This window comes from Melospiza melodia, chromosome 1 (assembly GCF_035770615.1).
Source record: "Melospiza melodia melodia isolate bMelMel2 chromosome 1, bMelMel2.pri, whole genome shotgun sequence".
Taxonomy (NCBI): domain Eukaryota; kingdom Metazoa; phylum Chordata; class Aves; order Passeriformes; family Passerellidae; genus Melospiza; species Melospiza melodia.
The window spans coordinates 142,161,145-142,188,311 of record NC_086194.1 but is presented as its reverse complement, the minus strand read 5'-3'; the positions used below and the strand labels follow the sequence as shown (position 1 = coordinate 142,188,311).

The window sequence follows — 27,167 nt, the reverse complement described above, 5'->3', positions numbered from 1 at the left end:
CTCTGCACAGATTTGCATTCTCCTGTAACTGAATTTAGACTTTTACATCCTGTGTGTTGTAGGTAAAGTTTAAAGACTTGTTTTTCCACTTTTGGATCATTTTTAGGTAAAGCTTTTTCTGTCAAAAGCGTTACTGTTCTCTGGTATGTAGGTAGTACAGATTTAAAGTGGAAGCAGGCACCCACAATTCATGTTTCACACTTCCTGAGTTGGTGTCCTAATTATCAGCAGAGACACAAAGGATGTGCGGGACTGCAAACTCTGCCTTTGGCAGTGTTTTCTGAATACTGACCATAAGCCACTCATCTGTATTTAAATGCATGAATTTAGGGCTTAAATTCTTGAAAATTGTTATGGCCTGAAACTCATTATCACAGAGCTGCAGAAGTACAGATGAGAGGATGTATTTTGAAGATGTTAGAATTTCCTTTAGGCAAGTTGAATTTTCCTAGTGTTTCAAGTGCTGCCCCGTACCTAATCTGTACATTAGATTCTCCTCCATTCATTGTGAGAGTATGTAAGTATCATTTCTAAGTATTAGGATTTTTACTCCTCATATCTAAACACAGCAGTGTTGAGCTTCATAATGCTTTGCTTCTGATCCTGTGCAGTGTAAAATGAGAGCAGTTTAAATATCCATTTTACCATGGCACTTTGAGGATAAAGTGTGCATGCTGCAGAGATGGGGTATAAGTAGGAAGTGAAATAATGGGTGGGTGAATGAACTTTGTGCCTGCCTCAAAAGCTGAGTACCCAACACAGCTAATGAAGACTCCGGTGTCATTCAGTTTGTCTTCAGCGGCTGCTGAACAATTCATTGCTCGCTGAATGAATGAGCAAGGAAAAACAGTTTTCATCTTAATATATCTGAACAGCGTGGACATTATTGAAGATGACTGAGGTAAACTTCAAGGTGAGGCAAGTTACAGGTGTTGAGGGGTTCTTGTGTGCATGGAGAGGAGTGGTGGAGCAGACACAGGAAAAACAGTTAAAGTGTATTTCATTTATACACATTCTTTCTATATCACATGACAAATAACTCCAAAGAAGGGTAGGAAAGCACATTTAAATCATATTTTTTAAATTATCCAGAGCAATAATAGATAATGTTATATATACATATGCTGTCTGTATTTCTTCTCACGAAAAGATTTATTTTAAAATAAGTTGATAATATAATTCAGGTTTTCTTCTAATATGTGAACATTGCTAAAATCAAGCAATTTATATGTTTGATTTGCTACTTCACTGGAATGTTTTATTCCTCATTGAGACAAGCTTTTCCATGACAGCATATGTTACTAAGGAGAATTTTTAATTAAAACCATCATTATATTTTCTCTGGTACTGATTTTCTTGCCTTTGCCAATAGGACTGACACATGATGCTGAATATAATGCTGTAGTACTATATAATACAATTTTCACTGTATTTTTTACTGAAAGAACAGAATAAGTCACTGAACTTGAGAATTTTGAACCAATCCTGTTTACATGTGCAAGTAGGAAGAAATGATGCACCCTTCCCCCTTCATTGTTAAGTGGTAAATTGTTGCTATGGTGATCATTCTTTCCATCTCATCAGCTATAACCTGGTTTTCCACATCAACTGAATAGCTTCAAGCAATGCATGATCTTTATTTTTTTATATATATCAGTTAATATTGTTTTGCTACATAGTTGTTGTCTTGGGACTTAATGTCAGCAAGATGCAGTGAATGTAAGCAAGATAGTTCTAATTTTGTTGTGCATAAATCTGTGTACTCATTAAAAGAATCTTCATGTAGCTGCCAAGAACTTTTAAGTAGATTTATGAAAGGAAGCTTATTTTTGGTGTGTACAGCTGATTATTTTCCTTTCATTATTTCAGAGTCTATAGGCTTCTGTAGTAAATATGTGGAAAATCTGGTAAATCTCTGTATAATGTTTCAGTTAAGCAATATGTTGTTTTTTACCTAAGGTGATGGAAACAGAATAGTTGTAGTAAAATTTCACATAGCAGTTTTGTTTTCTTTCAGTGAGAATTGGTACATATGGTTTAAGTGCAGAGAGATGCCTGCATTGTAGTGAGAGTAAGCCAGGTTATCTGTTGCAGTCATCAGAGGTAAAAATGGATTAATATGGTCAGTATGGGGTCTTATGCATATACACAACAGATTTGTGTCAAGAGAAAGGGCAGAATGAGCATGTGGCCCATCACAGTATTGCCTTGAAGCCAGATGTGCCTTCCCGTATCACCGGCACCATGTTTTTCAAGAAATGGGCAAGCTTTATGTTATGGCAAGCTCTGGAGCCATAAGTAGGACACTGGTGTATAGAATGATAAACATGGATCTTAGAATAACTTCTGTGAACTTAAGTTAGTGCTTTTAAAATACTGTTTCTCTAAACTTACTTAGGTATTGTTCATTACAGTCTTCCCTTTTCTTCTAAGATGTCAGGCTCTTAAAAATATAACCATATTGTGTCCTTCATTGCTGGACAGCATATGAACAACTCTTGTGTTTCTGATTTTACTCATGTTCTAGATTTTAGTGGAGTTTTTTTGATTTTAGGGGGTTTTTGGTGCAGACTTTTTCCTCTACTTCTCATCCGCATCGCTTGTGCCTGTTTTAAGTTGCGTGTCAGTAAAGCAGCAAGATCATATCTCAAATCAAATTTTACATTAATTACTGGGTTTAAGGTCCGCAAGAGGACCTGAAAAACAGAGAAGTATTTGAGTATGTAATATCCTGTAAAATGAATCTTAATTATCTTGTATAAAAATGCAAGCAGAATCTTGGTTTCTTTCCTAGTGATCTTTTTGGCTTCTCTATAGGAAAGAGTGTTTTTCATGTCTCAAAATACTGTGCTGCCATAGGCAAATTTCTATGAGATGTTCCTGACCTATATTTGCAGTAAGGGATGTTTTGCTAAAGAATGTCAAAGATCATCTTCCAGTAGAGCTGTCTCTTAAAGGATATGGTGAGAGTTATAGTATAAACATAAATGCTCTACCTATGGAGGCAAACTAGGAACTGGATTGATATTTCAGGTAAGCAGGGTATCTGTGCCCACTCTTAAGTCTAGAGGACAGTGTCTTGAATTACTGAATTGCTTAGATCTTTTGGAAGTATTTACTGCATGACTCCTAAAGTATTAATCCTTTGGCCAAAACACTGTTCACTAAGTAGCCTGAGAGAAAGTGTGCCATGGAAGTGAGGAATGCCGTATTTCCTTCCAGCTGCAGAGGATGAGAAGTAAGTTACTGAGAAAGTATATTGTACAGTTGCCTGAGCCAAAACAGCCATTACTTGCAGTTATTGTTTTGCTTTGCCTGATTTTATTAAGTAGTGTCATATTTTAGTTTGTGAATCTGCTCACCTTCATTTCATGAGCTGCCACATTCCCTCACCACTATAATAGTGCAAACTAAGCACCTGTAAAAGAATATACCCTGTGAGGTACAAAGTCCTTTCACATATTTCACAATCACACAGACAGATCAGAGAAAGGCTTTGTCATCATGTACCGATCCTTTTTTTTTTTTTTTTTGAGAGAGAGATGCAAACAAACCCAGCATTTGGAGCAAAAACTGGGGAAAAGAGATGCAGCTGCTTCATGTTTTGTTGTTGCATTTTCTGGGGTAGTGTTTCCTACTAAGCCAGAAATAATTCTTCTCTGAACAGGAGCTGAATGATCCAAGACTCAGTAGCCCCCAGAGCCAAAAAAATAGCTGAGTATTCTTTATACTAAGCCCTTTTATTTGCTTAAGCTTCTCACTTCCTTATTTCTTTCTTGAAGCCTGTGGTTTCAAGTATGTTTTAGCCTGCAGTACCAGGAACCAGTACCAGGAATCAGCAGCAAACATGAGACACAGGCTGATCCGAGTTCAGGAATGGCTGTCTGAGACTGGGGGAAGAAAAGATGGTTCCTTTCAGCTGTGCTTTTCCTTAGATTTAAGCATACATGGAACTATAGCCTTGTTTTACCTGATTTTTTTTCCCCTACACAGTCCCTTAAAGGGATCTAGTGTTTTCCTTTGTTGTATGAGTGTAATCTGGAATTTGATGACCTGGAAAAAATGTATTCAGGCAAAATGCCAGCCAGAGAAGAGAATCCTCTGAACAGTAGGACTGTGCACATGGGACCTAGTATTTCTTTCTATATTATTTCCCTTTAAAGCAATAGCAGGGAGTGTTTTAATGCTTCAGTTGCTATTGTTTCAAAAACCACGCACATGTTTTTATAGTATAACATTAGTTCACTAAAACACAAATATAATTTAAAATCAAAACAAACTCATATTTGCCACATCAAAAGCCATAAGATAACTGAACCTTATTCCACTCAAATTGTGAAAGTGAGCACAGGTTGCCCTCTTTATTCTTGGTAAATTCTATTTGTTTTCCGCAGGCAATATGCTCTTTATTTTGCCATTCATTAATTCAAATTCAAATTCTCATGGATATAGTGATAAATAGACTTTGGGGCTATGAAATGTAAAGATTATTTCTAACTTATTTCTTGGCAGCATTGAAGTAGATCAGAAAATACAGCTACAAAGTTCCATAATTAATTTATTATCCATATCATTATATATCATCCATATGTTAATTTAGTATCTGTGTTGAAAAATTAAAAATTTTTAAATTACTAATTTGATCTAATTCGATCATTTTAAGGATAAATGTGCTCACAAGGAGATTGTTCTTTCATTGCCACCGTGTAAGTAAAGATAGAGAAGCTGTTGGTGCTTGGCAGAGAAGTCTGCTTCTGTAGGTTGAAATGTATAGCTTCAAACAGCTTAAGCTAGAAATTTTGGTGTTTAAAAAAAAAATCCAACACAAAAAACCACCACCATTGCCACCTAAAAAATCCCCAAACATACACAAAAACCTCTTTCCCTCTGGACCCTTGTCAAGAATTGAATTTTTTCCTCTACCCTGAGTGTCCAGGATGCAGTGCTCTGTTTGAGTGGATGTAGCACAACTCCAGAATTCAGAGACTGTCCTTAATGCTTTTCTTGCCTCCATAATTCACAAGGATAAAGACAAAAATGGGCCATATCAAAGATCATATGGGTACTAAGGAATTTTCTAAGGTCTATCATTTATTTTTTAGATTTATTGGTAAAATTAATCAAAAGGCTACATTTTTTCTGATTTGCACTTTTTATTTGCTTCATATTCACCTAGTTTCTCTCTCAGATACTTCCATTTCTGCTGTTTGTCCCCTTGTATCGCAGTTAGCTGCTTTCACAGTCTAATTGTTGCTGAGCATGTTTTGTCTCCTTACTAACCTGTTTGTCTTCTTGCCTTTTAGCATTTCTGATCTCTGACACAAGCCTCACACTGTTAAGAGGCAAATACCATTGTTCAGGGAACTTGCTTAAACAACATATGCTTTGTTCCTTCTAAGCGCTCTGAAAAAATGTCGTCTGAAGAATAACAGAGAGAAAAATTGTCAGATCTTTCATAAATATTTTTATCTGAAATGACTGGTACTGCTTCTGTGTTCCACAGCCTTTCATCACAGCAAATTACGAGAGAGAAACATTATTTTTTCCATACAAAAAGCATTATAATAAGGGAAAGAAAAAAGTGTTTTATTAAAAAAAAAGAAATGTGATTTGGAGTCAGTAAATCAACAGACAACACCAATGCAGATATTGTTTTCCTTACTAAATTATTTTTTAACTGTGTAAAATTTCCTATATATAAAATACTCTGGAATAAATATGTATAGTTCATTCATGTGCTTTCATAATAAGAGTGCCTTTTCCTAGTGTGTTTTGAAAATGCTTGATGCAGAGAAGGCAGTTGGCTTCATTATTTACTGAAACTAATTGCATTTTACAATGAAAACAAACCTTATTCTGAAATAATTTTCAGATGTAGGAAAGAAGACCACTGAAGGGAATAGAAGGGTAGCATTAGTACTGATTATTAGGCATTATGCCATATTAATTGATCCAAATGACATACTTTTTTTAAATTCAGTTTAGTTCAAGGATAGGTGGATACCAAATATCTCTTTAAAAAAATTTAAAAGTAAGAGTATTTAAATTTCTGGATTCCAAAGTTTGCTTTTTCAAAGTTTCTAAAGCTTGTGTTAGATGTAATTCATACTCTTTAATTCAGATATACTGTAGGAGGAAAAGTAATTAGCTGGAGGTGGACTCTTCTTTGCTTAATTATCCCATCTCCAGCAGGGCTAAATTCAGCTCTGACATACTCTGGCAAAAATCTCATTCACACAGTAGAAACACTGCAGCACATCCTGCTCCAGTCTCACCAGATGGCATTTCTTCTTCAGGTGTGTGTCACTGTAGGTACATACACACCTCAGCCAGGTCAAGCAATGGGAGCTGGTCAGCTGGCTTTGAGTAGCAGCTGAATTTCTGAACCTACATCCATCCTAGCCCTGTTATAGATCCATGTAGAATAGCTAAGTACAAGATGTGTAAAGCTTCCAAGTAGAAGGATAACATAGAAGGGTCCTTATATCCCTCTCACTGTGAGAGAATGTGATGGATATTGAAAATGCTTGTTATCAACCCAAAAGTTCCCAAAAGCTTCCAGAACATACAGAATCATGACTCTGCCCTGATCTATTATTCCCTGATTCAAATGCCCCCAGTTAGATAACCATAAACTTTAAATTTAGTCTGCCTTTCAATTAACACACACTTCCTGCTCAATAAAAAGTCAACAATTCTTCTGCTAGGGAAACTGCATGTTCAGATGTTCTGTATGTCTGCCCTTATCTGCTGTAATTCACAGAATGTGAGGTTGATGGCTGAAACTGTCTTCTGCAGCAGCTCATGGCCCCATCAAACCCTAAGCAAGCTCCAGCATTTCGATTGCAAGCAATTACTGTCCATTAAGTACACCACTGAGAGGACTAATACCCAACTGCCAGAGCAAAATGTCACAGAATAATAAAGATTTAGCAACATACTGATGCCCTTACACCCTGCTGAGGTACAAAAATTTCAGAATGACAGTACCACTGGTGCTTCCAACACGGACATCAGTAGCCATAGTTACTGCAGCATGGGTAACTCATCATTGATTCCAGTTACAGGAGACAGATCCACTTAATCTGGTCCATCACTGAATTGGAGACAGCAGCTAGCTCAAATAAAAATTGTAGTACCAAGTGCACTTTATATATATACAAGAGGTTTGGTTCTCTGGGCTTTGCCCTCCCCACTGAACAGGGAATTCTTCCCCTGTGCTGAGTTTTCTACCCAATCCCAGCTTATTTGGCACCTTGTAAAAGTGTCTTGTGAGTGTTTCTCAGGATTGATTGAAAGTGGGCAATTTAGCTGTCAACTGCTGTTTCACTTTTTCCACTGTCTTTTAATAATTGGTCTGCACCAATGAGAGACAACAATCTTACCCTGTCATCCTCTGAGGGCTTTTTACCTTTGAGGAATGTGTGTGTAGAGGAATTGGGTCTCGTGACACATCATTAATGAGTGTGGAGATTCAGAAGACTGAGGCATACATGGATAGTTAGCATCAGGGAAGTCATGTCAACTTCTTATTCATGCAGGGTTATCTTCCATACTAATGGGTGACTGCTAGATTCAGTGAAAACAGTGTAGTAAGCATGAGCCCAAGAGATTAAATTTGTAGAGCAAGGCAATAAAAAAGAGCTTGAATATTTTTAGAGTGACTCCAGTTGAGCCTCCTAAGTGGTGTTAGAGGCATTCTGACAAGCAGAGGCCTCTAAGAACAAGGACCCCAAATAACTTGACCTTTCTGTGTGGAACCTGTACTTCAGCTTTGCTACAGCTCTTTGGCTGACTGCTTAGTCTGGCAGGCAAGAAATCACCATTTCATGTAGGGTGGGAAGACTCCTTGTTCACATGACAGAAAAGAGCTCAGTTTTGGTGAAACAGAAGGTCCAGCATTAGCAAAGTACCTTTGCAGGAAGAAATGGACACATTGGATATCCTGACCATTTTTCATAAAACTGTGTAGCTTCAGGTGCTCTGGGGGAAGTGGGACCTTTTTAGAGCATGGAGATTTGGTACCATAGACTCACTGGAAGAACTGGGATCTCTCACCCTGGGCAGTGGGGCAGCAACACACGTTCCTTAACCTGGACTGTATAGTTAGCAAAGCAATTGTCCCGGCACTGCAAACATTATTACAAATGTTTCTGCATTACTGCTGTGGGAGTCAGCCTTCCTTGTTCTTTGGCACTGTTCTTGTTTCTGGGGTAACCTGATAGATTGAACAAAAAAGCATGTAACTCTTTTTAACCAACACTAGAAAATACAAGCTCTCAGACCCCATCTTGCCCTGTTCCCTCAAGACTAATTATTAGGATCTCAAATGACTGGGTCTTTAAATGCCATTTTTCCTGACTAGTCTATTCAGTTTTAATTTTCCATGCTAAAACCAGTTTTCTTTTCCTCTGTGAAGTCTTTCTCAAACAAAATTGACCCTTTTGTTTCATGTAAGATCTTTAGATGAGGGTCCTGCTTTCTTGGCACTGGAATCTGTATTTTTTCAAGGTAGGCAAGAAAGATCATTTCTTTCCTCTCCAAAAAAAAAATCCAAAGTTCTCCCTATGCTGTCTCACTTGTAGGCTGGTAATGCCTAATTTTATCATACCATGTTGAAAGTGTAAGATTAATGCTTTTTTTCTGGCATTTTTACAGAGGTAGTGCAGGATATATCTGAAATTATCAATAAAGGATGCTGCATCTAGATCTTTCCCATGATGCTCAAACTCTCTATAAAACATATGATGTGTTTCAAATAAGAAACTCGCTTCTGGTTTTGCCCAGTCAGCTAGGTGATAAGAGAGAAATACAGTGCAGTGATAAATGATACAGTGTAACCTGTATGTTTTCTGTCCAGATATTATAGAGTTGAATGGCACTGCCATTTGAATTGTTATTCAGATCTTTTAAAAGTGAATAGAAGATACTGTTTTTCTTGGCAGTGAGGGCTTTCCTAACAAACTTAGAGAAAGGTTGAGTTTCTGCATGTATAAACTCTGATCAAAGTACATGAAGGTCCTATGCCTAAGAACTCCTAAAAGTTTTCTTTATATGTCTGCCCATTCTGTGGAAAGCCAGGCTTGATTTTCAGGTAGAAATCTAGCTCCCATACTGACCCTTCAAAAAGAGGCCATTTTTATCATATTTTCTCAGTATTTGAATACTGAAACCAGAGCTCTGCTACTAGAAATGTCTATCATTAAAGAAAAAGTAGTTTGCAATATTTTGTAGCTGCATACTTGAATAAGAGGTAGAAAAAGAAACTGCCAAGAACAAATTTCAGCCTCTGCTGAAGGATCTCTCCATAACTGCTGGCAAACTAACCCAGTGCAGTAGTTCAGCAAGTGTTCTAAGCACTGGAGTTTGTAACTAAAGTGTGGTTCATTTCAGGAGGACTTCCACTACACATCTATCTCACAGAGAGAGAAAATGTTATTTATTTATTTATTTATTTATTTAATAAGATTGCAGAGTAAGTCTCTCTTTGTTAAAAAATTATTTCAGCTTTCCATTGAGAAATCATATTCCACGTGCATCCACTTGCTGCTGGAGCACGCTCGTGCCAGAGCAGCGAGACTGCTACGTGGAACACGCCCTCACATTTTGTTCAATAGTGTCAGCTAAGCATAACATGAGGTCATATTCCATGTTCAGCAGACATGCTCTGCATCAGTAGATCTAGCTGGAATTCTGACATTTGTGGAGGGAGAGATTTTTATTACTGCTATTATTTTTCTAATTACATAAAATGAGTTAATCTTTGAATTACCTTGCACTGATCATACTGAATTATCAAATTCTCCAAGAAGGCATGTGTTCATTTTCCCTGCCCTTCCAGTGGCTCTTAAAGTATGTCCTCCATTCCTCCTTTAAGCCTCCAGCAATGCAGGCTTCAGCAGAAGAGCTGAGGCATGACTGAAGCCTTCCCAGCTGATGACCTTTATATTTCCCCATGGGATTCATAAAATAAGATATATATTCAGGTGAAGGTGGATCATTTCAGGCCCTAGGAAGGACCATCTTGGTATACAAGCTGACAAAATAAGTTGTTGTTTCACTGATTTAACCCAGGGAAAACAACGATCCAGGAAAATCTTAAAGCAGCTTTCCAGTACCCAAAAGAAGCCTACAGGAAAGGTGGGGAGGAACTCTTTTATCAGTGAGTATAGTGATAAGACATAGGGTTTCAAATGGAAGGTTTATGTAGGGTATTTTTGGGGTAGATTTAGATTATGTATTAAAAAGAAATTCTTTACTATAAGGGTGGTCAGATGATGGAACGGGTGGCTAAGGGAAGTTATGGATGCCCCATCCCTGGAAGTGTCCAAGGCAAGGCTGGATGGGGCTTCAAGCAACCTGGTCTGGTGGAAGGTGACCCTGGCCATGGCAGGGGGTTGAAGCTGGATGATTTTTAAGGTCTCTTCCAACCCAAAGCACTCTATGATTCTGTGATCCCAGGATAATTCATCCAGCCCACAGGGTTATTCCAGGACACGGAATAACCTAGGATTTATCAGCCCTTTCCCTGCCAAGATACATGCCCTTGACATGGTGAGGCTCCTTTAATGTCCTCAAGAAAAGTAGCAGGTGCAAATATTTTCCTGTCACTCCCTGGTGTTCAGACCCTTGCAGTTACCACTGGCTGTCAGCAGCATGAATTGCTGTAGTAGCAGCACTTACTGCTGTAGTGTTATTTATTGAAGACACAACAAGTGCAGGACTTGGATATGTGTGTGCTTAGCCATGGCCAGAAATTTTGGGAAACACTGTCATGTATGTGCACCACTACCATTCAGTGCAGCTAGAGCAGGTCTGGTGCTTCTGGCAAGCCTTGGTGGCCCTGCTGTGCAAAAGGGAGCAACGTGTGGCCCTTCTCTGATGCTCTTAAAAGCTCAAATACCTGCAGTTTAGAAATGTAACTTTACTAGGAGACTTGTTTTTGAGGCTCAGGAATCGCTTGCCAATCCTGATCTCAAGCACCAGATCTCAAGACTGGGCCTCAGTAGGAGCAGCTTTTTGGTGGGACAGTGAGCACATGGGATTGCCTGATAGAAGGTTCTTGTCTTACCAGCTGCTCCAGTGTCACAGTTGTGTCAGTGAAACCCATCGACCTTTAGATAGTCTTGGAAAGTCTGATAAATCTGTGTTTGTGTGAAGAGAGGTCAAAGAGACATTAGGACTGATTATTTTGGTATTTGCTTTCTATTTCATGGCATGCAGTAGTGTTTACACTAAAATTCTGCTATTAGTGACTCAGAGAAGAAAGAGCTTGCTTTACAGAGGAGACTGGAATAAAATGTCAGGGCTCCAGACAAGGCCTGTGGTAAGAAGGAAAAAAAAAAAAAAAGGGAGCAAAGGAGCAAATAGACCATGACCAGCTCTGTTCAGAGGGTCTAAAACAGTAGACTTTCATAAGTCTGCAGTAAGTTGTTGCTCTCATGAATGGTTACTGCTAAATATGTAATACAACAACAAATCCTCAACTTTACTGTGCAGATCTGCATGACTTCAGCTGAACAAAGAAGTCAAGGACTGCTCTAAGCAGGAACAAATAAGCTGCTGTGAACTCTCAGCAGTCTCTGGATGCCTCAAAGCCTTCTGGGCCTGTAGGCAAGATCATCAGCCCTGTGTGAACCAGAACAGAGCAACATTCCTGGGTTTTTAATTTTTCTGGTAGCTGATAGGACATGGTGGCTGTTTATTCAAAGCTATATTGGCAGCATTATGGATAACTACAGAGAGTAAACATATGCATAGGTGTTTGTTGGAGGGGGATATGTATATGAGAGAAGATTATTTTAAAGCTGTTAACTGCATTTGTCACAAACTCAGGTTTTGCATTTCCTTCATGCTGGAGATAGCAAAACCTGTGAAATAGCTGTCAGCTGCCCTATGTCTGAAATGATCTGATGTTATTTTCAATCTGCAGTGCTCTTTAGTCAAGAGGAATTACAAGTTTACAGATGGAAGGATCATCAAAGTCTTTCCTCTGCTTGTTTAACCTGTTTGGTTCCATGATGTTTAATATATAATATGAACAGCCTGATTCATATCTGTCAGCCTGGAGAAAAGGCAAATTACTTACAACCATCCCTACACTTGAGTACTTGTCTTTCATGGAGAACTTAGGCCCTTTTTAATTAAGCTGCTCAATTGTAATATATATGTGTTTTCTGTTATTCACATATTCCTGTGAATTTTGTAACAGTTATCTTTAAATAACTGAAAAAGGAAGAACTTACTCCAGAGTGGTTTGCTAGACATTTTTCTATCAATGCTTTTCTTCTGGACATCTGGCGCCTAATCAGGGAATAGAAATGAACCATGCAAAGAAAGATAAGCCCAATTTAGTTTTGGCTCTTAGATTGCTAAGGACACAAGAAAGTAAATTTAAACACAGTTAATGCCTTTAAAAGGCTGAGAGTTTTGCACTAGATTTTAATGCCCAAAGATTTTTAAAAGCTGTTAAAAAAAAAACCAAAACTGTAACATTGCCACAGATTATTTGAATTCATGGCAATATGTTTGTCATTTAAATAGTTTCATTACACCACATTTTTTTTTTAGTTACAAGTGCATAAATGCCACTGTTATATCTCATAAAAATTTATTTTGTTCATAACTGTGTTCTAGGCAGTATTTTAATTTTTTATTATTTTCTAGACAATTTTGCGCAATGCATGAAGCTCTTCCATGTTTATTCTGTGGTCAGTCTATCCTTTCTGTTCTCATTTGTTATGAAGATTTTAATTTCATAATATTACTTTATTTTGAGAAAATGTAAGCAAATGTGTGTGCTGAAGCTTTGGTAATGGAGAAAACTAAATAAGCACCAAGACACTAACATGTACTAAAACTGCAATATAATAAGTACAGACTGCCAAAGTCACTTAGAAAAAGCATGAAGCACGCTCCTAGAAGTACTCATGACTGGGGAGTTTATCGTGCACTTTTTGAAGCCAGTAAACCCCACAGAATTTTAACTAATTTTTCACATTTTCCCTCTCATTTCTGGGAATTTAGTTTTCATGCAACAAGTGTGTTGCAAGTTACATATATTTTGATGTTCAGAGAGATCAGATGTCTTATATTGTCTTATATTATACACGCTACTCTCCAAAAGCTTTGCTATTCTCTGCTAAAATATCTCTAACACTGTGGACTTCTTTTTCCTTGAAATTTTAAAAAATGTTTAAAAAACACATCAACTCTGTGTAAAGGAGAGATTAAGGAATACAAACATTGCAATGGATGACATCTGACATAGTTTTTCTAAGTTTACTGATTAATAGAGCTTCCAAAGTTTTCTAACTAGAGCTATTCTAACAAAAAAAATTCTAAATAGTGAAATTTGATATCATATTTTCTGATTTTTTTAAAGTAATTTATAGTGACAACAATCAGTAGAACACTGAAAACCATAATGTTTTTAAAGGAAAAAACAGTCCGTTTGTATACAGAAAAAATTCCCAATCTCTTCTTGCAAGCTTTTCTTATTTTTCATCTACTTGTATCCCTGGAACAATGTTACTGCTTTCTTATACTTTAGAGTGTAGAACAGCTTCGAGATATTGGTACTGATGATAGCAGTCATCACACTTAACATTTTATTTTATCTGTCCCAGATGGAGAACAGTTAAAAAAAAAAATCAATCTGTGGTGGGGGGAAGTGCAATGCACTAAACATACCTTAAAAATTATCTAAGCAAATGATCACAGTGGTCCATGCATTCCTATTTCCTTGAGTAGAATTGCCTTTACTGTGCAGAATCATTATTACATTAAGTTCTTCTTTTCATGAAGCTTGTATGCTGTGATGAAGGGAGGAGAAACATATTTATCTCCTTTTTGTTTTTCTTCACTTAACCATGTCATCAGGAGCAGCTGAAGCTTAAGTGGTTATCTTTTTTCATGCTTCCAGCTAGACTCAGAAGCTCTCTTCAGCCAAACAATATAATTTGCTTTAGTGATTGGAAACAGCAAATTATGTGCAGCTATTCTCTTATCCCTTTCAAAAAATAGTTCCTTCCTGTCTGCAGGAATTAATATTATGGGGTCAGGGAACTGGAAGAAAATACTGCTCACTAAAGAAGGCTTGGTAGTAAAATAGAATAAAATACAATCTGTCCTATAAAGTAAGATATAGAAGTACACATCAAGATCTATGTGACAAAAAAAAAAAAATACTGTCATTGACTCACCATTGCCAAAAATGGGGGAAAACCTCCAATGAGCATAGTACACGAAAGTGTATTTTGTCCAAAGTGTAAATTTTCCTACAGGAAAACTTGCATTCTGCTTGAATGGATGGTGCTGATCTTGATGAAATTGAGGACTGTCCCATCTTTAACATATAGCGAGGTGGGCGTCCATCTTTTCTCACAGGTAACAAGCAGTAAGACAAGAGGAAACAACCTCAGGCTATGACAGGGAGATATAGATTGGATATTAGGAAAAATTCCTTCACCTAAAGGTTGCCAACCATTAGAACAGGCTGCTCAGGGATGTGTTTGAGTCACCATCCCTGGTATTTAAAAGACTTCTGGATGTGGGGCACTCGGAGATGTGGTTTAGTGCCAGGTTTTGAAGTCCTTGGTTAATGGTTGGAGTTGGTCTTAAATGTCTTTTCTACCCTAAATGATTCTATGATTCCTATGCCAGTGCCATAGTCAAGTAAATCAATATGAAAGCAAAACTCATTCATTCAAACTACTGACAGAGTAGTTTGAGTCCCATCACATGAAGAGCCAGCTCCTTTTTACAGCAGCAGAGTATCTGGTGTGCATATAAATAATGCTAGGCTGCTGGGACACCTGAAGTTAGAGTGCCACGTAAAGCAGCCTCTCTAGTGATGTGTACAGCAATTCTAAAAAACTTTGTTAATTCAAAGACTCCCATCTGCATGTGAGTCTTTTTCCAAACAGGTGACCAAGAGTGAGGGCCTGAAAGACAGACTAGGGTGATTGAACTAATTTATGTCAATTATTGAAAGTGGATTTTCAGAAATACATTCTTTTGAGGATGCTGTCCTTCATTCACCTAAAAAATCTTTCTGAACTACTGTTTATATGTGAGTGATGTTACAGAAATGAGTACCTTGGCACTCCTGAGTGCTGAGCTCTTCTGGGTTTATTGATATGGACCCTAGAGGTCTGAAGGAGAATACAAACATGTTCTAAATATTGGCATAAGAAGATAACTGATTCCTCAACAGGCACATGGATTGATGTTTGCCATATTTGTAGGCACAGCAGGACATGTATAAATATGCATAAAAACATGCTGACCACTGCAGGAGTCTCACATTTGTACAGTTCAGAGGTCCAAACTGAAAAAGTTTCTTAGTTTAATGGAATAAGATGGGTGTCTCCAATGAGCCTATTAGAGCCCTTATGTCAGCTCTATGAAATACCTAATGTAAACAGTCCCAAATCAACTAATCTCACTTCCTGTAAACAAAAGGCTATGTAATTCTTTTCTCAGAAAATGGATTAAAGAGCACTTTGATTACAGTGTCTAATATCATTGCAAAGGCTTGGAAATATCCATCGTTTTCTCTCTAAAATACACCCATAAGGTTTCAAGGTTGACTGTGCCAAAATTTATCTTCTAACCCTGGGAGCAGTTATGTCCTTATCTGAAGCACTTTTCTTCCCCATTCTGTCTTCCCCATATTCCACTGTCAGATACCTGGGTGTACACCTTGGCAAGTGTCTTCTCAGTGTTTTTTTTTCCAGTGATGAATAGATAGAAGGCTCAAGAAGTAGAAGACAAAAAGCTTGTCTTTTTAGATCCACAGTTATTATGTGGTCCTGACATTACTTTTTCCTTCTTGGGATGTGGATGAGCTGGGCATTGTTCCCTTAGTGGTTTTATGGATGCTGGATTATGCTGTACAGCAAAAACAAATTCCTTGGTTTATACTAGATTTTTGTCTCTAAATGTATCAAGTGCACATTAACACTTTCTTTTGCAGTAGTGTGTGGGACCAGCCAGCAGGGTGTCATCTGCTTTTGTGCTGCTTTCCACGACCTTCTCTAATACTAGCTAGATTTTTTGTTTCCCAGAGTTTTGTTTTGGTACACTTAAACACAGTGAGGTTTGGAGTTGCTATGAGTGAACTTCATGTTGCAGTAAGCTGTAGATTACAGTAACTTTAGGTTACAGTAAATTGTCTTGAGGGTTTTTCAGAATTCAGAAGTTGTGTAACTTGCCAGCTCTACCACAGTATGTTTCAGCTTGTATTGAGACATTCCAAAAGTGAAATATTAAATAATTCTGAAACAAGAAACTAACTCTTAAGGTAGAAAGCACGTGGTCAGCCATTTTCTTTGATGTTTTCTGCATTAAGCTTTGTAATGTGTCACAGTTAGCTTTTAATCTATTCTGATGTACTTCACTAATTGCATGTAATTTATGCTATTGTTTGAATACATTGCCATAGGGTAAAAAATCAGGTACCTTAAAAAAATAGTCCAAGTATGTTAAATCAAGGCAAACAAGATAAGGTATAGGACCCATAATCTTTACATGTATATGAAGTGTTTGGCAAAATACTTTGTGAAAGTATGATGTCTGGCACAATACACTGTTAGGCTGTAAATCTCTGTGGACATAGACCCAATTTATTTATGCTGTTATTTATGCCTAAAACTGACATCTGGTTTACCAGTCATTAGCCCCTGGTTATGTTTTCAAGTACTGAAAACAGGCCGGCTGTTTGCCAAGTGTAAGGAATTTCCTCAGTTTTTCAGGCATTGCTAACTAAAGGTTAGTATTTTTGAAGTTCCTCTGAGTAAGGACTGAAAAATATGAGAAATTAATTTAGGCTGGGAAGGAGGAGTTTTCAGAAGCAAAATCCATTAGGTAAGGTGATACAGATTGATGCGCCAAGAGTGTTTGCATTATAGACCTGCTCGTGCTTTACTACATCAGACATCACTGGTAGCACCAAGCTAGTCCAGTTAGTGTCTGAAGTCACTTCATAAAGAAGCAGTGGCTGGTTGAGATTAAAAATCAGTAAAGCTCAAAGGAGATTGATAAAGTAAAGTTCGATGAGGGCATATGTCTCATTTTGTTAATTCAGTCTGGAGTTTAGGATCGCTTTAAATTACTTACTGACGTGAAGCTCTTTTATTGCATTATCTATTAGTCAATCTTTTTCCTCTTTCAGTTTCTCCCAGACACCCCCATTTCTTGCTGGTATTCAGCAAGGGACCTACCCTCACTTCTAAGCTATCACAGCAGTGAGCTGCTGAGTGTCAGGAAGCCACGAGCTCTTAGGTAGCTCTACACAGTCATGCAAGTATGTATTTTTAATTCTACCATAGCAGAATATTGTTTTTCACCCAGTATTATCACTGAAAGAAGCTAAGAATGACTACAGCACTTGATAAATGCCAGTCTCTCACTTGCGATGTTAAAAAATGCATAGATGTTCTGTATATATTAAGCATTCATTCCTGATACATAATATGAGGAGAATATAGAAATAAAATGGGGGCAAGGAAAAAATTCATCTAGCAAAGAACTTCCCTTGAAGTCTTTCTCTCCGGTTCATTTTACCTGGAAATGCTATGGATCTCTGTACCAATTTTACCAACACTTGATTTTGCAAATTGCAAAGTTTTTCTCTGACAGATAGAAAAAAATGTGAAAATGTTGGAAAGTTTCATACTTGGGAAAAAGCCCCAAGACAATACTCTCTGTTTCCTAGAACAATCACTGCATGTTAGAATTTAGGAAGGTAGGATTGTTTTTAGAGAATTCCAGTTTCAAGAAGGATGGTAATTGGTAGCATTACATACACAATATGTAATGTTACACAGATAAACCTGATACCTGTCATTAATAAAAAATATCTCTTGGGAACTTTATGTAGGTTTGGCCATTACTGATATTTTTATTCTTACAATGCAGAAATCTGTTAATTTAACATTGTAAATATTATTAGTTTATGATAATGTGATAGGAGCATAATTGTGTGTCATATACTTGGCAAATGGAAAGCAGAATTATTTTTACAATTTTAAGAAATAGAAAGCAAGCTCCTGGAAAGCTTTATGCTGGATTCACTGTGTTTAATAAAATCTGAAGAATGAAACAAAGTAAACATATGCTGCTTACATTTTTAGTTGACTGTGAATGAGGCAGCATTACAAGTTCGTTGAAGGATACCATGGAAATACAAAATAATCTGGAGGGTAATGGACAGTTCTAAATGGGTTTTAAATTTAGATAAACATTACATAATGCATTCCAGGCACATGGCATTATATATAAGCACTGTTGCTGCAGAAGGGGAGATAATATTGTTTAAGCTCTTCAAACCTCAGCACTCCTCGTTCAAGTTACTTTTCATACATGAATAGATAGAAATCTGACCATAGTATTGCTGAAAGAGGGAGCTGCTTGTAAGAAGCCTCTGACTCTGTGTTTATAATTTTTGAGTGTAGTTAATATGATGTATTCCTATTTACCTACACAGTGAAACACAGAAAAAAAAGACATCAGTGGTGATACCAGTTGTCCCACAGTCTAGAAAACTTAGACTGCTCTAAAATCAGACCCTGGTATGCAGTGTCTCAGGTTTTTGGTGCCCCAGCCCTCACTCACTGATCACAGGGACTATCAGGTACCTACCAGGTATCAGATATATTGGTATCTACCGGGTATCTACAGGGACTCCACATGCTACCATGAGGTACCAGGACTCCCCATGAGCTATAGCTACAAATTCCTTTTTAATGTAAGTACAGTTTGATTCCTGCCACAGATACAACTTAATTTGATGCCCCTGTCTCTGTTAAATTTACCATCTCTGTGCATTCATTAGTGAAGTGGTAGATTGTCCCTCTAAATATGAATTTTTTTTGGTAAATACTTTAATTTTGTATTCATTTGAAAGCTTTCAAGCATGCGTTTGTCACATCATGTTGAATATTAATGATAGTCCTGATTCTTTCCAGGAGAAATACAAATATACCCACACAGTAATTCAAAAGTTACTAGTGTGTATTAGGTATTACTAGTGTGTATTAGGTATTAGAGTGCTGAGAAATAATTTTTTACAAAGAGCCGCCCATTCACTTGAAATAAAAAAATTGTTAAAGGTCCTTTGCTATAAATTAGAATGCAGCATTGCAAAGCAGGTTACTTGTCTTTCTGTAGTGTTTTGCAATCTGTGAATTGCTGCCTTCTTTCCTGCATAATTTCTATTTTGCTGCTGAAACATGAGATCAATCCTTCCTGGAAAAAACCTACCACAGTCTTTTTCTTGGCTGGGGATAGGAAAGGAGACCTTTTTTTTTTTCTTGAGTTTTGCTTTCAAGAGTTCTCATAAAGATCTCTTGTCATAGCAAAGGGCATAGAATTCCCTGGAGGAAAAAAAAACCAGCTCTCAAGTAGATGGTGGTCATTCAGTTATGGGTCATTTTGATGTGATATATCATAGACTTAAATTTCTATGAAAAATTGCTGATAGCAAACAAAACTTATTTACCCCCAAAATGAAAGGTAAAGGAACTTTTCCAAAACTGTAGGAAGCCTAAATTGAGCAAATGGATTCTATTTCTGCTTGGATAGTTCTCCTTTACAAATGTTGTCATTCAAAACTAAAATATTTCTCCATAGTTTCTGATAATACTAGTCTGACAGTGTGTGGGTCAGTTCAAGGCAGAATAAAACAAGTACAGACAAAATGTAGTATCAAGCGGTAGTAACTGTAAGCAAGTCATCTGGAAAACATACAGGCAGATCAAATGTGGAAGACAGAATTTAAAAAAATTAAAAAAAAAAACTGGGAAATAAGTAGCAGCAGAAAAATTATTTGAGTCTGACACTTAGAATTAAGTGTGCAAGAAGTTAAATTTTATCTAAGTATGCAGTTGCAAATGGAGACTTAGCCACAGAAGCAGCCAAATGCCAAGGTGATAAATAGCAAACAATTGCAGGAGTGAAGAGCCTGTGCTCAGGGCAGGCACAGAGCTGCTCCTCTGTGCAGGAGGATCAGCTCTGCCGCTTTCCCCTTGCTTGTCACTTTTGTCGCCGCTCATCAGCGGTGAGGAGGCTGTCAGGGAAGTGTCTCAGCGCAGACATGTGCACACTCTCCGGTGTGGCTGTCGAAGGCCTGCTCAGGAGCATAGCCGTGTCCTTGTGCCTGGCCCTGCGGTGCGGGTCCCGGCCCTGAGGCCTGCTCCGTGCGTCGCTGCTGGGACGCGCCTTGGCACTGCTCGCTCCCTTCGGCTCTGCTGGAGCTCCTCACTGCGAGCGCAAAAGGGGCAGAACAGCAGGAGGTGTGAGCTGAAAAAAGAGGTGTGAGATCAGGCAGCCAAGGAAAGCTGTGCTCATTTACCTTCTGTTCCTTTGGCTTCCTCCTGTTGTGACCTGCTCTGCCCAGCTTCATGTGACAAAGTTACACTGGCTTCGTACTCATGTCACCACTCAATTCCTTAACTAATTGATACTGTACTTTTCAATAGAATGTCTGTTTTGCTTCTTGTATATAATAATATAGAAAATTCATAGGCATCAATAAATAAATGTATTATCCTTTCAGTATGTTTTATTGGTGCTGGTTGGTTAGTGTATTAGCTTTTAAAATGTCTGTCTTAGCAGTACCAATAGTATTAGGCTATTTTTTCATGGGAGTAGTCTGGTTGTTCTTTCATCACAAAAAGATGACCAGTGTCTAGTTTATCTATGAGCAGACTACATTATTGTCTCACAAAACAATGTCCCAGTGCTAGGACTGCTTCATTAGGTTTATGCTACATAGACATAATTATGCAGGAGCTAAGAATAGCTCATCTAATTGAAAATAATGATTCTAGAGAAAGAACGTGTTTGATTACTGTTACTAAGCAGGCACATACCATGCACCCATTCATGAACTGCACAGAGCACATATGGTATTACACAGTGTGTTTATTTTTATTAACAGTTTCTTTCCCCCATCCTGAGTACAAAGCAAAGGTGTTACAATTCATTTGCTCATTATCTTTTTTTCTCACAGACCTAGGGGGACCCTCAAGAAGGCAGCATAAGCTAATATTTATCCAGTAAATTATTACAAGCTAAGCTTTGAAAGAACATTCAGCATTTATCCCCACACACATTTTAGGGAGGATGTAACTTAAATAAATCTTCTCTGGGCACCACAGATGAAACTGTCTATGTGGTTTTTTTATGTCTGTGTTTATACTAGTGCCCTATGGGATTTAACATCCTTTTAGAAATGCAAAGTCTGCCATACTCTTAATCTCTCAATGCTCATTCTGGTTAATGCTAACGTTTAATTCTTCTTTTATCTAAAACACATAGAACCTTTCTTTATGTCTTGAAAATAAAACTGAATTTTTACAGTGAAGTTGTTAGAAATTTTCATTTATTTAATTGCTACTCATTGTTATTACCAGGCACATGGGATAAAATTTGATGCTATTGTTGTCCTGTTAACTAATTCTTTTCTTACTTCTATGTCAGTTTTCTATTAGAATGTTATGAGAAAAGTCATGAGATCACAAAATTTAATGTATTTGGTCTAAAAATGTTATTAATATCTTTAGAGTCTCAAAATATTCTGCTGGTTTGCCATGTTTAGCTTCCCCTCTGTTCTAACCAGCCATTTCATAGCTCTAGGCTATGTGCTAATGCTGTAGAGGCACAGAGAGATCACTACCATCAGGAATTTTTAAACAGATGACTGGAAAATAAAGTGGAGAGGGAAGATGGGACATGCAGTGATGCAAACCTGCAGTAACAGAACTATCAGTTTGCAATCTGGAACCAGAGGCCTTTGCAGAAGCTGTTCATGAGGGTTTTTGAGAAATAGCAAGAAGAAAAAAGTGGCAGCAGAGTGCAGATTACTTTACCAAAGTATTCCACACTGTTGTCTTGACTTCAGAAAAGTTGCCTTTTCAGATTGTTTTTGAACTTGAAATTCAGAGTTACAAGAAATTAGGACAGTTAAGTTCCCATTTCTACAAAAGCCTATTGAAGTGTTAAACACATTTTCCAGGCTGTTCCTTACCAACATGATCTGATTGTGGAAGACATTTCCTATATTTTGGGCTAATATACTTGAATTTTTCCCTTCAGAAATTTCCACATGGCACCCAGCACTGACCCAACATTAACTTTGAAATGTGGTAGAAGTAGTAGCCTTCCTCAGTTCCTTTGAGCACCATGTGTCCTGAACTCCCAGAATCCTATTTAGGAGTCAGTCTGGTGGCCAGTCTGACCTTCTGTGCACTTCTGTACACGTTCTGGTAGCATGTAAATAAACCCTAATCCTGTGTTTTTGTCAGACACTATTCTTTCCCTCACTTTAGGAATTTTAATTACAAGCTTGGGCTGTAAATTGTGTTCCTGCAAATAAATGTGATCCAAGGTTGAACAGGACTGAAGAGCTGAGAGGAATAGTGATTTGATCCTGAAATACTTCACTGATTTGCAGTTCCTCACAACAGTTTGTCTAAGAGTGCCCTGTACAGGATAGTGTATGATGGCTGGGGTCCTTTGCTCGCTCATGCTTGATGCACCTGATGCAAGTTCCTCTGCACATAAACTCTTTTCTGCTTTGTACAGAACCGCACACGCAAGAGCTAAAGCGGATGCTGCGGATCAGGCTGCTCAGGCTGCTCGCCAGGAATGTGATATTGCAAGAGCGGTTGCCAGAGAACTTTCACCAAATTTCTACCAACCAGGTAATTGTGGATTGGGGTTTTACGGGGCTGTTTGTTTTATTACAGTGAAAAGATTCTGTTAAGTTAAAGTGTTGATTCCATCTTGAATGTTGTCTTTTATACAGAACTAAGTCATGTGTATGTCATGAGGAATGCACATTGTTCAAGGAGATTTTGTTCTCAGTTGGTAATAATTTGGTGACTTTTTCTTTGTATGAAAACAGTTGAGTGTTGAAAAGTCAGTATCAAGCACATAACTTTGCCTCAGATTAATAGTTTATTCAGGACAGTATCAAAGACTTCAGCAATCATAAATCAACAGAAATTTGGATTAATTCTATAATATGTTTATTAGTGGGAAGATCTATAGGTTTTTTACTGTCCAGTAGAATTCCTGACAGTCTTGGTTAGCTAAGGGCTAAATTTTGGAGAACGTTTTACCATTAGACATACATAACCTGCAAGAGAATCTTCCTCTGTTATGCCTGGGGTGCTCTGTAGAACATAAATTCTATATTCACAATGGCATAGAATTAGGTCTGTCCCACCTACATCAACATTGCAGCCTGTTTCCATCTCTCACAGGGTTTGAAAAGTTGCTGCAGGAAGAAGCAAAGTTGATTTTGCATTGTTTTTCTGCTGTCTTTCCATGAGGTTCATATTTCTGTGTACTGCTCTTTAGCTTAAAATTGGATAGATAAAATGGAACTCCATTTGCCAGTTTAATGTCTTTTCATGTCTGCCCTTTCTTTCACCTGTCAAATTGAGTTGAGTCATATCTTGTTATTACTTCTCAAGGATCTGCCTGTACTCGCATGCTAATAGAGATTATAGCTCTGAGATTCATTTTCACTTACTGTCATTTTCTGCTCATCCTTGTTTCAGACACAAACTTACTTAAATGCACCCATATAGTGAATGCAGGCTGTAATGACCCAAAAATGCAAAGAACAACATTCTGCAACATTTTCTGATAACACACCTATTTACTTCAATTTTTAGTTCAAGTGGTCACTATGTATAGCTTGTTACTAAATCCTCACTGTCAGTTACCTTAGAGAATACTTGATTTCTTCTTTATTCCTAAGTATTTGGTTGTAGAGAGAGAATGTGTTTTGGGGTTGGGGGATTGAGGACCTCTTCTTGTATTAATTTAGTGCCTAAGTCAAGGATTATTCACCTGATTGGAATTTTCATTTCTTTTACCAGTCTTGCAGACTTTCTTTGTACACATCCTGATATAAATTCATCTTTTCTGAACATGGCAGTCCAGAACTGTTGGCAAAACTCAGCAGAACTATTTCCAGTAGTAAGGCTTTACTGGCTTTAAAACAGTATAAATATGTACTTTTCACTGTTGGGAATGACCTCAGTACTACCTCTCTTGTGCATTTATATTATTGGCCCATATTTACTGCTATCATAGTCAAGTCTTTTTCATTTTTCATTATTTCATTATTTCATTCTCCACCAGCTGAAGAAATCCCAGTTTACAGCAGCAGACCATCTTGCCATTCGTAAGTTAAGTTATAACCTTAGCCACACAAATAATTGAAGCATTTGGAAAGAAACTACTAAAAAGCTGCCAAACCCTTCAAATAAAGCAATTACTAGAGTACTTAAGTGAAAATGCCAGCATCTGACAGCGTGAAATTTGACACCAAGAAATCACCCAGATCAAGAATGTCTTTTTACTCCCTGCCGCAGGAATTGAAGTAGCATTGCTGACAGATCAGCTGAGATATGGGAGAGAAGGTGTGGGATCTTATTTTCCTCTCATTTGAAACTTTTATTCTATTTACAAAAGAGGAGAGTTTGTATCTCTTCCTCAAGTGAAGCTGGATATGTGTGCAATGACACAGCCAAGCCTTTCTCAAAGTTTACTTACTCTGTTCTCTGTGTGGAAATCTCTCTTGGTTAGCTAGCTCCTAGCAAAAGATAAATATGTTTTCTGGACTCCAAATTTTGAATTCTCTAATTGTTCCCAAGATATTTAAATACTGCATATTTCTATACATTTGAAAAAAAAATCTCCTCCCATTATGCAAACAACTTTTAAATACCAAGGTGTTAACTAAATCTCAGTTATTCCAAATAAACTCCTGCAGGTTCACAAAATCATTGTGATGATTTCAAGTACTGCCGTGCCTGAGATGTTTTCCAGGCTTGGTGTATGGGATACCTTTCTCAGATGCACTTTTTCTGTGTATTACCAGTTAACCCACTCACTTGTACACATATTTGTTTGTTTAAGCATTTCCCAAGAGTCATGCCAAGAGTAACTGGACAGTGTTACTATTAGCTTTTGTCATTTATGGTAATAAAATAGATAAATATTTCCAAGTATTTACATTCACTCACACAAACAGAAGTAAATATCTGCTTTTCAAATAGCATTTTTCATGTATTTGAATGAAAAGAAGGTAACTTATTGTTTCCTAATAGCAACTTCTTGGTTTTCTTTTGCTGCTTGAGCTTTTTATTTTTACAATATCTGTAAGTGCTGCTAAAAGGTATCAGTAAGTGTTCTGTCTCATTCTCTGAAACTATAGTTAAGTGAACCTTTCCATTGTACCAAATAGTCTTGTAAATAGGTTATGATGAGAAAGTGTAATTTTTCTCTTATTTCTTTAACTGCTTAGTATGGCAGGCAAGCATGCTGTCAGCAGTAAATGTATGTAGCATATCAACAAGCCTCTTGAAACAGAGACAAAAAGAAGTGAAATACAAATACTTCTCTAAATAACAGAACCATTCTTTTTTGTCTTAATGAGTGATCTCTTAATTACTTGTAGCCTAAAACCATTTCAATATTTGAAAACCTTTGATAAAGCTCTTAAATTTCAAGTTCTTAAAAAGCATCTTTCTGGGGCATATAGCCTAGTATTAAGCACAAATTATAATTACAGTGAATATTCATCATCCATTGTACCATGGCAGTTCTTACTTCCCAAATCCTTTCTCTCATGTTTCACCTTTATGTTCATTAAGGCATTCTTCAGAAGCTGCCAAGAGGCTCTACCTTTGTAGTGTAGTTTAAAAGGAGACTAAGAGGAGAACAAAGCAGTAGGAAGTAAAGTAGCATCCAGCAGGTAAGAATAATAATGAGGTACGGCAGAAATCTTGAGATTCAGCTCTCCCAGTGATTGATTGCCTGAGTATTTGCATGTAAGGAAAGCCAAGTATGATTGAAAAGGCCAGAGCCATAGTGTAAGGACTCACAAGGTTGCAGAGAACTGTTTTCCCTGAGTTTGTTCATGCTGTTCTCAGGCAAGACCCTGCTTCTACTTTTGCTGTAGCAGATATTTGGCTAGTGATTAATAATTAGGAGGATGTGTAGATTTAACAAATGTTGTACTCTTTTTAGAGACCATACTTTACTGGCCTTTTTATCAAGAAATAAATTCTGAGAAATCCCAGCTCTGCCCTGTTTATTTCCTCCAGGCATCACTAAACTTGTGGATGTGTCAAAAAAGAGCACACCAGGACAGGAAACAAATGAAACCTGAGTCATAGCCTCATTCAGGGGAGTCATCCAGGGACAGTTTGAGATTTGTCTTCACTTAGAGAAAAAATAAATGCTTTTTTGTGTCTCTTGTAGAACCTAGAGAAGAACAAATGACTGATGGGAATACTGTATCAAAGGTGTAACAGAAAAGAAAGGTTTTTGATACTCAGTGAAAAGGGGGAGTATTGTTCTAGTCTTGCACAAGGTTAGTGGATGCTTTGACTGACACATTGATTCTAAATTCCCAGACTGTCTTTAGGATGTGGTCTTGTAAACACACTATCAGGAGGTAAACTGAAGTATGGACTTGCACAGATTAGACAGCTAAGCCATAATTGTCTGTGTGCATGTATACCCTGCAGCAAATGGATACTGCTCTTTCATTCAGTTTGAATGAATAACATTTGATTAAATGAAAGAAGGGTACAACTACTTTGCTGCAGGGTAAGAGCAGTCTGGGCACTTTACCACAGAGCAGTTAAGGTCTGAAAATTCAGGTCTGAGTTGTTTTCTGGCAGATTATTTGTCAGGCCAGCCAGCTGCCAGATGAACATGCATGGATCACCAAAACAATTCTTCCAGCTTTTGACCTCCTAAACAAGGCATGAGAGAAATCAAGGAGCAGTTTATAAATTAAAGCTGTCCAAGTTTAGAGATGGACAGAATTTCTTTAGGTGAAATATATGAACAAAGATTTCCCAATTATAAGAGTAAGAATTTGGTAAGGTTTACTAGTATATTTTACTATAAGATTTGGCTACTGTTAAAGCTTCAGTATTAACATGCTGAACATTACTAGTTTCAGAAAGAAGCATTTTAAGTTTATTACAAGGCAATTTGTAATGACCACTAATGCCTTAAAGAGGAGCTGTGGTTTACATTCTCTTTTGACCAGTGGTAGATATCTGTAGTGTAAGGAAAAAAACCATCCTTCCCATCTTCCTCTTCTCTGCCATCACCACCTCCTCGAG

At 37.5% G+C, this 27,167-nt stretch overlaps 1 protein-coding gene across 4 annotated transcripts in view; it reads left to right on the top strand.

The window, feature by feature from the left end:
* Nucleotides 1-27,167, top strand: part of JPH1 (junctophilin 1) — an 82,071-nt gene that overhangs the window by 31,895 nt on the left and 23,009 nt on the right. For all 4 annotated transcript variants that reach the window (XM_063170499.1, XM_063170490.1, XM_063170485.1 and 1 more), the window contains exon 3: nucleotides 22,591-22,709. In XM_063170499.1, coding sequence (XP_063026569.1) covers nucleotides 22,591-22,709 — 119 coding nt within the window. The remainder of the gene's footprint in view (nucleotides 1-22,590; nucleotides 22,710-27,167) is intronic.